Below are 12,221 nucleotides of genomic sequence, written 5' to 3'. Positions count from 1 at the left end.
TAAGTTATACACCATTTGAGAGTATGTAAATTTAATTAATTAAGTACTCTTGTATTTGATTTTGAAGCTAAATGATTCATTCAATCATAGAGCATTTATATTGATGAATTTCAAATTCCTAATAATAAATTATTTAAATTTATTTAGATAATTTTAAATTCAAAGGATTCAAAATCCTTCATTATATTATAGTATTTTGTGATTGGTTTGGTTCGACCAAATTTGATTTGATTAAAAAAAATTATTATATATATACGACATATAAGTTATATTCTACATTTAATATTTGGCGCTTGGTTCGATAATTACAAATACATGATTATTGAGGAGCATAATACCCAAAAAAACAGGAAAAAATAAAAATAAAATTGGAAAGAAAGAAAAGAAAGCGGCACGACCAGCAACAATCGTTAAACTGGCAAAATGGAGAAATATTCCAATTATGCCTTTGATACTGAAATTGGACTTCTTACTAGATGAATCCCGTCACTCCAACTATACCAACCAAATGCAAACACATTTCTCCTGGCAGCACGTCCAGCTCTCACTGTAATGCTGAAGTTCTGCTTTTCCCCTGCTGCACCGAAATACAAGGTTGCCGGTGAAATTCGGACCGAGTAACCAGGTGGCGGATTGATCGTTACTGAATACGTCGAGTTTCCCATGCCTACATTTGTAACACTTCTCCTGACCGTCAAAACGCTTCTCAGATTAGAAATTGCAAGTGACGGATAGTTAAAATTGCTCGGAGAAGGTAAAACTTGGGGGCAGGTGAAAGATGGATCCAGTAAATTACTGCTGCTGCTGCACAGGAACAGGAGATAATCAGTGTAAGAAGCATCATATACGAGTCCCGGATCAGCAGCTTTTGATGGCTGGATGTGGCCTGCCCCGTATTGAAATGGCGTAGCAGTATTTCCGAGTGAATCTGTTATTGGCTTGCCTACATTGTTGCTTAGTTTTGCTGCAAACAGGAAAAAGAATGTAATACAATTTTCATCAACTCAATTGCTTTCGACGATGATTAACCCAAAGTAGGTCTGTATATGCAATTTACCGGTGGTCATAAGGGCAGATCTTATAGCCGCGCTACTCCAGTCTGGATGTATGGCCTTGAGAAGTGCAGCTACTGCTGCGACATGAGGGCACGCCATAGACGTTCCAGAATCGATTTGGAACTTAACAACTCGACGGTCGGAAGGCACGTTTAGAGGAGAAGAAGCCTCGCTCCAGGCTGCCAGAATATTCAGCCCTGGAGCGGTAATATCAGGCTGCAAATACAAGAAATAATTAATGTATGAAGATCATATATAGTACTTTGTTAAAAAATTATGTAAAACGTATAAGCTTTTAAAGGATGTTAGTGCAATTAATTTGCGGTACCTTTAGAATATTGGGTTCGATAAAGTTAGGGCCTCTGGAGGTGAAAGCAGCCATGAATGGAGCTGGCTTGGTGCCTATCAAAGTCTTTGCTGGAGTCAAAGTTGCTGTGGGGTTTAGATGAGTTGCAATGTAATTGTAAATACCGAGTGTTTGATTAGAAGGGACGACAGTCCCCGGAATCAAATACGGCCTGCCGATGACCCCTATTCCGTCAAACACGTTTCCAAGCACAGTTGCTACGCCACCCGCTCTTTGCACTTCCAGTGCCTGGAAAGTATCTCCTCTCCAGCAGAAAACAGCTTTTCCTCTCACAAGACGTGGTGAGAGTGTACCATTAAGGCATAGTCTGTAAAATATTGTTCAAACAAAAGATACATAATGTAATTATAATCGATCATTAAAAAAAAAGGAAAAATGAACGAGTCCAAACCCATTTGTAAGAGTTGTCGTGGTGCCTGGAATTTCTACATCTGCTGCGTAAACAAGGGGATACGTCCCCTTCTTGAATGGAGTGATTGATTGTCCCTAATGATATCAATTAGAAGAATTTACTAGTGAGGAACTTTGTAATATAAAATATAACTTTAATGTTACTTTTCAAAATTTATGCATACTTTTATAGTATATCAAACACTTATGCAAAATACTGTCTTAATTGTCCCTTATTTTTCATCTTAAAAAGGAATTACTATATACAAACCTGTACTTGGGCGCCGTTTCCAAGCAGGACAGGTGACGAAAAGACCCGATCTATGCTGCTCGCTCCAACAGTGATGATCCAGGGAGCAACATTCGTGACGGTAAACGGCGTAGGACCTGAGTTCCCAGCACTACAAGCTACCACAATGTTACGCTTCACGGCATGCAACGATCCAATGGCAATACCATCCTGGATGTAGGGCGTGCTAGTGTTCCTCCCAATTGAAACACTTATCACTTGAACCCCGTCGGCGATGGCGTCGTCAAAAGCGGCAAGCATGTCGTCATCCAGGCATGTATTTCCTTCCACCGGTGTTTGTCCTGGAATTGGCCAACAGACTTTGTAGATGGCTAGACGCACCAGTGGGGCGCCCCCGGTGGCGGTTCCGTAGCCAAAACCCCCTATTGCGGCGGCATTGCGGACTCTCCTGCCACCTATGGTTGATGACGTGTGAGTACCGTGACCATTGATGTCCCTCGGTGATCGGAAGTCCAGTTTCGGGTCAAGGGGCCCGAAATTGGCCTCGTAACTTTTCAAATAGTAGCGCGCTCCTACCAGTTTCCTGTCAAATAATATGCCAACTCTTAGATTCTCTTTCTTCTTTTTTTTCAAATGGCACCGTACGTGGTGAATAATAATTAAAATTACAAATATTAAAAAAAATATAAAACCAAGAATTAAAGGACGAAACATCAAATAAGCTAAGTTACAAAACAAAAAAATGCATTTAATGCAAAGAATTATTATTGAAATTAGAATAAAAATACACCTATTACAATGAGAAGAATTGAAAGCCACACCACTCTCGCAAATCCCTTTCCACGATGATGGAATAGGTTCCATCCCCTCATCATTGAAGCTCTGAGACTCTGGCCACACGCCTGATGAAAGAATTAAGATTATAATTTAGATAAGATTTTCACTATTACAAATTATAAAATAACAGAAAAGGATCATAGTAAATTGTTATATATATATCTTATTCAATTATTTTTTTATTTATATGCGCATTTATATTAATTACCACTATCCAATACCCCAACAATGACATCCTTGCCATATCCAGCTCTACGCAAGAATCGGCCTGGATTAATAGGTCGTCGTGTAGCATCCCAATTAGCTTCGAGCAAGCTCATGAAATCCCATGATCTGGTTGTGTGAAGCCTTGACTTTGTGGGGTGGCTATGGAACACTGAAATCACACCCTCCATCTCTGCCCAACAATTAAATTAAACCAACAAATTTAATACACTACCATTTCATCCTATAATTTTAATTACAGTATTTTTTTTATACAAATCAATTAAAAAACAAGCGTGATATATTTTTCATATAATTCATCACTTTTTCTGAATTATACACACAGTAAATATATTACACTTGCCATATAATTTATTTAAATACAAGTGAAATTTGGTCTAAATTAGAATTTTCCTTTTACAGGCAAGCTAGCTAGCACCTGATATTGTAGCGGCTTCTTGAGGGGTGAGCAAGGCCGAGAAGCCATTGATGACGTTCTTGTAGCTGTAAATAATGCAGGCTTTTGCTTCCTCCTTGGACCCCTTCACAGCCTGCAAATACGAGTGGTGCATCTCTTCTATTTCTTCCCATGTTTGCTTCCCGCTATGACTATGGCTATGCCGATGCTCTCCCAGGTAAACTATGTACACCTGTGGCAAATTAAAGACTTGATCGATCAGTACGTACCTCAAACCTTAATAGGTGGCTATGCTGGTAGAATCAATAATTATGATAAAAAGCAAAACCTGTCGTTGAGCAGATGAAGTTGAGACATTGACAAGTAGAATTAGAAGGGATACAATGAGGACGACATAGTACTGATTGTTCATTCTTCCTGAACTCGAACCAACTTGCCTTATTATTCTTCCAGCTGGTTCGTCAAGATTTATATACAATTCTAGGCATAGAACTATCTTAATTATATATTTGAAACGTACGGAGTGGGATTCATGCCTTCATTCCCATATGGAGTAGAAAAAAGCTATTCATTAGACTATTTCAGCTTCTCACAAATCAAGGTTGAATAATTCCTTTAACTTGTAAATTAAACTGATCACCATGATTTAATTTTAATTCTTTATTTTATAAAAGTCCAACTTGCCCACTTTAAGGATGTTTAATTTAAGGTTTATACTTGATACAATTCAGATTTATTTCATCTTCTCAGAAGTAGTTTCCTCGGAAACATTAAAATGTTTGCCGCTTGCAGACTAAAAATTCAGATTCTGTACTTTAATTAATCTAATTACATTCCTTAGTCAACTTCTAAATCATACCATTTCATCACCAACAGCATTCTGACTTGATCATTTATTTATTCAATAATGCTTTTTTTTCATTGATAATTGACTTGATCATTTATTTATTCTAAATCATACCATTTCATGGATAACACCATTTAGTCAACTTCTAAATCATATCTAAATCACCCGTACTTTATTTATTGATAATTGAATGTCAAAAGTCTTTGTATAATAATAAGAAAGTCGAAATTATTATTTTTAATTGAAACGGATATGTATAATTTTATATATTGTTGCATACGGGTCTACTAATAGTTGGGGTCAATGCAAGGTGTAATTAAAAAAATTGAAGTAATTCTAGACGCTCTTGAATGTAAAGCACAGAATTTTAGTTTATTCCAACACCCCCCCCCCCCCCCCCCCCCCGTATTATCCATTTTTGTTTGAAATTGGACACGGACCCAATTCGGACTAGGTTGAGCATTGAGGCCAGACTAAGTTTTGGGCTGATTACTTTTCAAATGGATTATATTTAATTAGAAAGCCCAAAGTCGAAGCCCAAAAACCACTTAATAGATACCCAGATTTCTTCCTCTCAGGTTTTGCTTCCATCTGACAATCACTCACATCAATTATTCGGGATGAATACAATTTTGATATTCAAACACGGCCATTTATGAAATTTTGGTTTTCAAATAATTTAAATTGTAATTTTGATTTTTAAATTATTTTTTTTGGAGGGGAAAAGAATGGCCAAATTCCATATTACTCCCTTTGTTTTTTAAAAATGGCTAAACCAACCCCAAGTATTTTAAAAAACCCCCTATTTTGTAAAACCCTGAGCAGAATTCCCATTTTTTTAAAAACTAACGAAAGGCGTGTTTTTGCTCCGATTTTTCTAAAAACTTAACGAAAGGCGTGTATCACGAATCGTGAGTGCAAAATAACTTTTTTTTTTTTTTTTCCTGCTGTTCTTCTCCCAATTTTGCACTCAAATTGATAATTATGTCTTTTTTGCTAATATAAAATGAGCCCTTTTTGTTTCTTCAAGTTTGAGGGTGTTTTATTAAATTGAAAAATAAAATTAAAACATAATACAATATTGATATACTAAGATTTAACTTCAACATTTAGATATCTATATGAATATAAATAATTATACCAATTATATATTATTAACTAATTTAAATAAATTATAAAAAGTAAAAACAAAGTCAGGGTGGGGATGGGTGTTCCCAATCGGGGCAAGTCTGGATCCAAGCAAATCCATTCTATTGCCATCACTAACACTAATTCATTGTTTGAAAACAAATTTGAATCTGAAAGCATCGGCTGATTGTACATCTCAATTTTATTTAACAAGTATTATAGTCCAGCGGAGCTAATTGTTGTTTAATCATGTTGTTATATTTGTCATCCACTCTGTTAACATCAGTTGCTTTTGTTTCTTCTATGTTGCAATAAATATGGAATGAGGTCCCAATCAATGGACTCAATACTGTCACGATAGTTTTATCTTTAAATTTTATTGGAGTTGCGGTGTAAGTAAAACCTATACAGTCAATGCTTCTCAGATATCCGCCTGAAAAACTTTGAAACAGAAAACTAGGCTACTGAAACTGCCATGGGACTTCGGACATTGTGAATTCCGTCGGACCATGTATACCATCCAAATGCATACTTGTCCTTCTCAATGCTGTCAGCTGTAATACCGTTATCTAACTTTACGGTTATGGTGAAGCTTTTCTTCTGCCCAGCACGGTTGAAGAAGAGAATGGGAGGTGATACTTTGACGGAGATTCCTGGTGGAGGTTTTACACTGACGAAATAAACACTATTGCTGCCGCCCACGTTCGTTACTGTCCTAATAGCAGAAACGCTGCCATTGAGTTTGGGTATTGCAAGGGATGGATAATTGAGATTAACTGGAGACGGTGAATTTTTCGGGCACTTGAAGGAAGAATCAAGACTTTTGGATCCACTGCTGCATAGGAAGAGAAGATAGTCTTTGTAGGAGGCGTCGTATACAAGACCTGGATCAGCAGCCTTTGTGGGTCTGAAATGACCGGAACCAAATTGAAAAGGGTCTGCTGAATTGCCGGATGCATCAGTGATGAGGTTATGCTCATTGTTATTCAGCCCGGCTGCAAGACAAATCATAAGATTTTCACTGCAAATGAATAATTATGATTGAGGATGAGAATTCCAGCTCTATTTTTATCTTAATGATAGATGTAAATACCAGAGGTGATTAGAGCAGATCTTATGGCAGCACTACTCCAACTGGGGTGTATGGCCTTGAGAAGAGCAGATGCCGCGGCCACATGCGGGCAAGACATGGACGTGCCGGACAAAATATTATACTTCACAACTCGATGATCTTCTGCCATCTTTGTTGGAGAAGATGCTTCGCTCCATGCTGCCAATATATTTAGCCCTGGAGCCGTGATATCCGGCTGGTGAACAAACCATATACTTAGCATCCACATTGAGTTAAATAATTGCCCATTGCTACTCAAAATTAACTTAATTACCTTTAGAATATCAGGTGAAATCGTGTTGGGACCTCTGCTGGAGAAAGCAGCCATGAATGGTGCTGGTTGGGCACCTAACACCGTCTTAGCACGTTCAATATGCGCCTTTGGGGCTTTCGCAGATTCGATGTAGTTAAGAATCTTGAGAGCATCTCCGTAATTAACAGCAGTGGCGGGAAGAAGATGGGCATCAGCTGCTAACTCGTCCCCATTTGCTTTACTATTGCCCAAGATGAAACCGATCCCTCCAGCCCTTTTTACCTCCATACCTTTTCCAACTCTGGTTCCGTTTCCTCTCAAACACAGCACGATCTTTCCCTTGGCCTTCTCAGGAGAAAGAGATCCAGGTAAGCATTGCCTGCAGAATCCAATTAATATATATTAAATAATTTTAATGATCTATTATTTCTTCAACAAAAAGATGATGAACTTGAAAAGGAGAGAGAACCCGGATATGTTATTGGGCACATCAGAGTTGGTTACTTGAGCTGCATAAACTAATGGATACAGCTTCTTTTCCAGTTTATATGGAGTTACAGTTTGGCCCTGCGAAATCAGACATTCGTCTTACAAGAACTGATCCAATTGTTTACAAAAAATAATGGCTGATTTATAAAGTAGTGAAAAAACTACCATAATCTTGACGCCATTTCCAAGAACAACCGGTGCTGAAAATTTCCTATCCACGCTGCTTGCACCGATCGTAATAATCCAGGGAGCAGGATTAGACAAGGTAGACGGGGCAGGCCCTGAATTTCCAGCGCTGCAGGCCACCACGATGTTTTTCTTGATGGCGTGAAGCGCCCCGATTGCTATGCCATCCTCATCGTAACCTACGGGCACCCTGGTTCCGATTGAAATGCTCAAAACGTCAACCCCGTCGGCAATGGCGTCATCAATAGCGGCGAGCATGTCTTCTTCGAAGCAGGTGTTGCCGCCTTCTTTGCCTTGGCCTGGAATAGCCCAGCAGACTTTGTAAATTGCCAGGCGAGCCAGTGGGGCGCCGCCTGAGGCAGTACCTGAGGCGAACCCTCCAAGGGCGGAGACACTGTTAACCCTCCGGCCACCCACCGTGGAAGATGTGTGGGTCCCGTGACCGTCCATGTCTCGAGGGGAGAGATAATCCAGTGTTCTGTTCAGCGGCCCGTAGTATGCTTCATAACCCTTGATGTAATATCGGGCGCCGATAATCTTCCTGGAAAAATTAGGTGATCAAGTAACAAAGTCTAAGCATATTACAAAAATTGCTTGTGAAGAAATATGACATCATTATCATAATTTTTCATCATTTCTTTGGTTGAATAACCTAAGAGACTCACAAGATGCCAGGCAGTGCAAGAAGCCATAATGTAATAACTGCCTGTCAGATCATTTTTATGTTGGATTGAAACAGACAAGCATATACTATATTATATAATATATATATATATACAAGACAAGTAGAACAGCAATAGAAGGGTCGCAAGGTCTCAGTAAATCACGGATCAGCGTTTTCCGAGATAAACAAAACAACAAATTAAGCCAACTAAGGTGATGCATGTCACGACATTGATGTAGGGCCAATTGCTGCTTTTCGATTCTTCTTACTTTTTCTGAGAATTACTTCTTACTGTTTCCAGAAAACGTTTTTCTATAAACATTTAAGAGAAAAGACAGCATCCATCTGTTCTGTAGCAACACCACCAGTAGACCAAGAAACACTCACCTATTACAGTGTGATGAGTTGAAGGAATCACCAAATTGGCAAACTCCTTTCCAAGAATGTGGTATTGGACCCATCCTTTCGTCATTGAAGCTTCTTGATTCCGGCCACACACCTGATCATCATCATCATCATCAACAACACCAAATAGATATTCATCACACCGAATCCGTACGTGTTAGATATGCACAAGCTCGCAGATGTAAGGACAAAATTCACGTGCATTGTAACATTGGAATTTCAACTCTCATTGCAAACCAAGTGAAGATATATATATATATATATATATATATATATATGTATACCATTGTCTAACATGCCCACAATAACATCTTTTCCATATCTGGATTTTATCAGTAAATCTTCCTTCTCCAAGTTCTTCCCTGTTGTTGTTTCTCGCAAACCAGCAAATTCCCATGATCTCGTCGTGTGCATTGAGTACTTTCTTGGATCACTCCGGATCACCGACACCACTTCCTCCATCTCTGTCAAATTCAGACCAAATCAATTAACAGTATTATTGCTCACATGTTCACACAAACTCACACAAAGAACAGAACCCTAATTGATAGATATTTAAACTTATTTAGCCCACCCGAAAGTCTGTCAGCTTCATGCGGAGTGAGAAATGCAGCAAAGCCATTGATGCTGTTCTTGTAACTGTAAACAAGAGAAGTTCTTGCATCTTCCTCAGTTTCCTTCACAGACAGTAGATATGAATGATGGCTTGCTTCAATTTCTTGGAACGTTCTCACTCCACTATGCTCCCCGAAGTAGACTATGTATACCTGTCACAAACAATACATATACAGCCTTCTACATAAGTACTAAAATGTCTTCTGAAAGTACTAAATATATACATACAGTTGTGTTGATGAGATAGTGAATGAATTGTTGCATTATGACAAAAATGAACCTGTTTGTGATGAGGGGGGGATGAAGAAGATGATGAAGCCTGCAGGAGAGAAGGAGGAAGAAGAAGAATCAATAGGAAAAAAGATAGACGATGAAGAAGATTCTCCATAGTTGAAAAGGTTAGAGGATAAGGGGCACGGAATATTGAACTTATACGCTGAATATTTATAGGGATATCTTGCAACAGAATCTTAATTTGCTTGAATCTTTTCGGTATAAATCCGTTTATATTAATTTTCGGATGGATGGTTATCTTCAATTCTTTATTTATTTATTTATTTATTTCTCTTTTCTGGATGAAAATAGATAATTTACATGGACGAGTTATGAATTAGAATTCAATTTTATTAAGCCCAGTAATATTATTATTTTTATTAGGGTAATTAAGGGCGAAATAATTGGAACTCTATCAATATCCAGTTACGAAAATTATGGAATTGAAATCAAATGCTAATTATTGAGTTTTGAAATAATATGATCATGCATATATATGGTGTTTCTTGTTACGAGGAGACTGTTTATATATGGAGTCTCCCTTTGATTAAGTTTTAATTTAATTACAATGTATTGGTTTTTCTGTATATATATATATATATACATATAGAGAGAGAGAGAGATTAAGAATTATTAGTATATGAAATTATTAATTTAGCTTTTTTTAAATATATATATGATATGAATGGAATATACATACTACATAGCCTACACTCATATGTGAAGAAGTCGTGCAAGATAAAAAGTTGATTTCAAGATAAGGATATTCCATTTTAATGTCGTCCTTCAATTTACAAATGTATATATGTAAATATCCCTTGTAAGTCAGAATATATGACCAATAATCATATATAATGCTGAATTGGTTCGTACTTTAGGAATAATATATACTACTGCAAGTCATCAAGAAAAGGACAACAAAGTATGGGAAATAGATTTTTGAAGATCGAGATACAATAATAAGCCGGTTTTAACTCAATCATGCCACTCCAAATGAGGTATTGCTAAATTATTAAGATTGTGGGTTCGAGTTTCATGAAAATGAATATATATCTACTCTTAAGTAATATTTTTTTATTTATTTATCTCATTCCAACGTATTTGTTGATTTGAATTACGATTCATGTACTGAATCAGTCTTTTAAGTTGAATGTAATATTGAGTAATGATATAATAAATTGTCTACTACAAACAAGAATTAGATATAGCTAGATATGGTGTGAAGTTGAATTATGGAGGGAAAGTCGTTGTTAGTGAATACGATTTAAGGGAAATGGGTAGCGGGGCTGAGAATTAGGAAAGGACCACCATATGTATATATATTCCAATTTCCAAACCAAAGGCGTGCATTAGGGAATGGGGCTATGGGGTATGGTTATGTGTGATTCTTTTTTCCCTTTCGCCGTCTTTTTTTCTTACCTACGTACTATTCCAACTTTCTTTCTCTTTCAACTTCACCAAAGTCTTATTACAAATCACACCCAAACTCCCTTTACTTAGCCCCATTACTACAACATTGTCAACCATCTACATTTACATAATTCTGACAACCTTTGCTACCATACACTCGTGCTCAGTTATCCCAACGCCAAATCTTCACTAAATCTATTTTGCTGCTCATTCATATTTCAACCTCATCACTTTTGATTTTTAAATCTTCTGGAAACGATCAAAAGTCAATCATCTCCATTAATTGGTTGTTTTGGAGAAAAAAATGACAATAAAGATATAATAAAATGCCGTTACTAATATTCATTCATTGGTTGTTTTGCGTATGGCGTATGTGATTTAGACAGTTAACTTATAGAAGAGACTGATTTTGATTATTTTAATAAAAAAAATTGAGATTAATTAATGAGGTCGGAACATGGGAAATTAAAATTGATATAATCACTAATCTAAAGGGCAAAAATTGATATTTCCCCTTTTACAATATTAGTTTCTTGGTAAATTAGCATGCTAGGTCCGGGGATGTGACAGCATTGTCGTGACTTGTAAAATATAACTTCATTACCTAACCCCAATATCTCTTTTCAAATGCACAAGTAAGGATGACAAATGGATGGAACAGATTTGATTTGGGTCACGTTCAAATAAATTGGGCTCGAAATAAATTTAAATTAATCGATTCATAGTCAAATAGTTGTGAAACCAATTTCTCCTTACAAGTCTATATTAATAGTAGTTCTTAATTCATTATAACTTATTATTAAGTATTGATATTTGATATGTTGATTACAATTCATAATATAACGACACATTGTTGATTTATTCGAACAAAGAAAATATAAAATGGTAACCCTTCACATTCCTTTTGTTTCTCGTTAATTTGAAAATATTAATTCACTAAATATGTTTTGGGAATCTATTCTTACAAAAAAATTGTGAAAAGTTAGAAAAATGTACAAGTAATTGGTGATGTAATACAATTAATCAACAATGAATTTAAACAATTAAACCCTTTTAACACCCATCACATCCCATATAAGACCCATCGTGGAATAACATTCAACTAGAGCATATACCAAGTATATTTCGACAAATTTATTTCGACGAATTAGAAATGCATTATCTTTTGAAAGTCATGTAAACAACCAAATATAAAGATGAACCTTTGTATGTGCCAAATCAAAGGAAGTCAATAATAAGTATTAGGCTACTATTAAGTAAAAAAGTGATCATTCACCTCCAGAGCCCAGATATGAACTGCATCCCATGTTGGCTATCTC

General features: G+C 36.6%; 2 protein-coding genes across 2 annotated transcripts; both read right to left on the bottom strand.

The window, feature by feature from the left end:
• Positions 1-241: 241 nt before the first annotated feature.
• On the bottom strand, positions 242-4,010 carry LOC105180302 (subtilisin-like protease SBT5.6). Its single transcript, XM_011103971.3, has 9 exons — positions 3,850-4,010; positions 3,543-3,753; positions 3,108-3,296; positions 2,853-2,964; positions 2,084-2,645; positions 1,814-1,908; positions 1,384-1,729; positions 1,058-1,271; positions 242-964 (listed from the first exon to the last, which is right to left on the bottom strand). Exons 1-9 carry the CDS (start codon positions 3,931-3,933, stop codon positions 441-443), a joined length of 2,337 nt encoding a protein of 778 aa, XP_011102273.2. The 5' UTR covers positions 3,934-4,010; the 3' UTR covers positions 242-440.
• A 1,836-nt stretch (positions 4,011-5,846) lies between these two features.
• Positions 5,847-9,655, bottom strand: LOC105180213 (subtilisin-like protease SBT5.6). Its single transcript, XM_011103876.3, has 9 exons — positions 9,500-9,655; positions 9,179-9,371; positions 8,889-9,068; positions 8,587-8,698; positions 7,515-8,076; positions 7,330-7,427; positions 6,882-7,239; positions 6,590-6,803; positions 5,847-6,491 (listed from the first exon to the last, which is right to left on the bottom strand). Exons 1-9 carry the CDS (start codon positions 9,605-9,607, stop codon positions 5,953-5,955), a joined length of 2,364 nt encoding a protein of 787 aa, XP_011102178.2. The 5' UTR covers positions 9,608-9,655; the 3' UTR covers positions 5,847-5,952.
• Positions 9,656-12,221: the final 2,566 nt, after the last annotated feature.

Source organism: Sesamum indicum, linkage group LG12, assembly GCF_026168435.1.
Source record: "Sesamum indicum cultivar Baizhima isolate 11 linkage group LG12, ASM2616843v1, whole genome shotgun sequence".
Classification (NCBI taxonomy): domain Eukaryota; kingdom Viridiplantae; phylum Streptophyta; class Magnoliopsida; order Lamiales; family Pedaliaceae; genus Sesamum; species Sesamum indicum.
The sequence above is the reverse complement of the archived record's forward strand: the minus strand, read 5'-3'. Positions and strand labels throughout refer to the sequence as shown.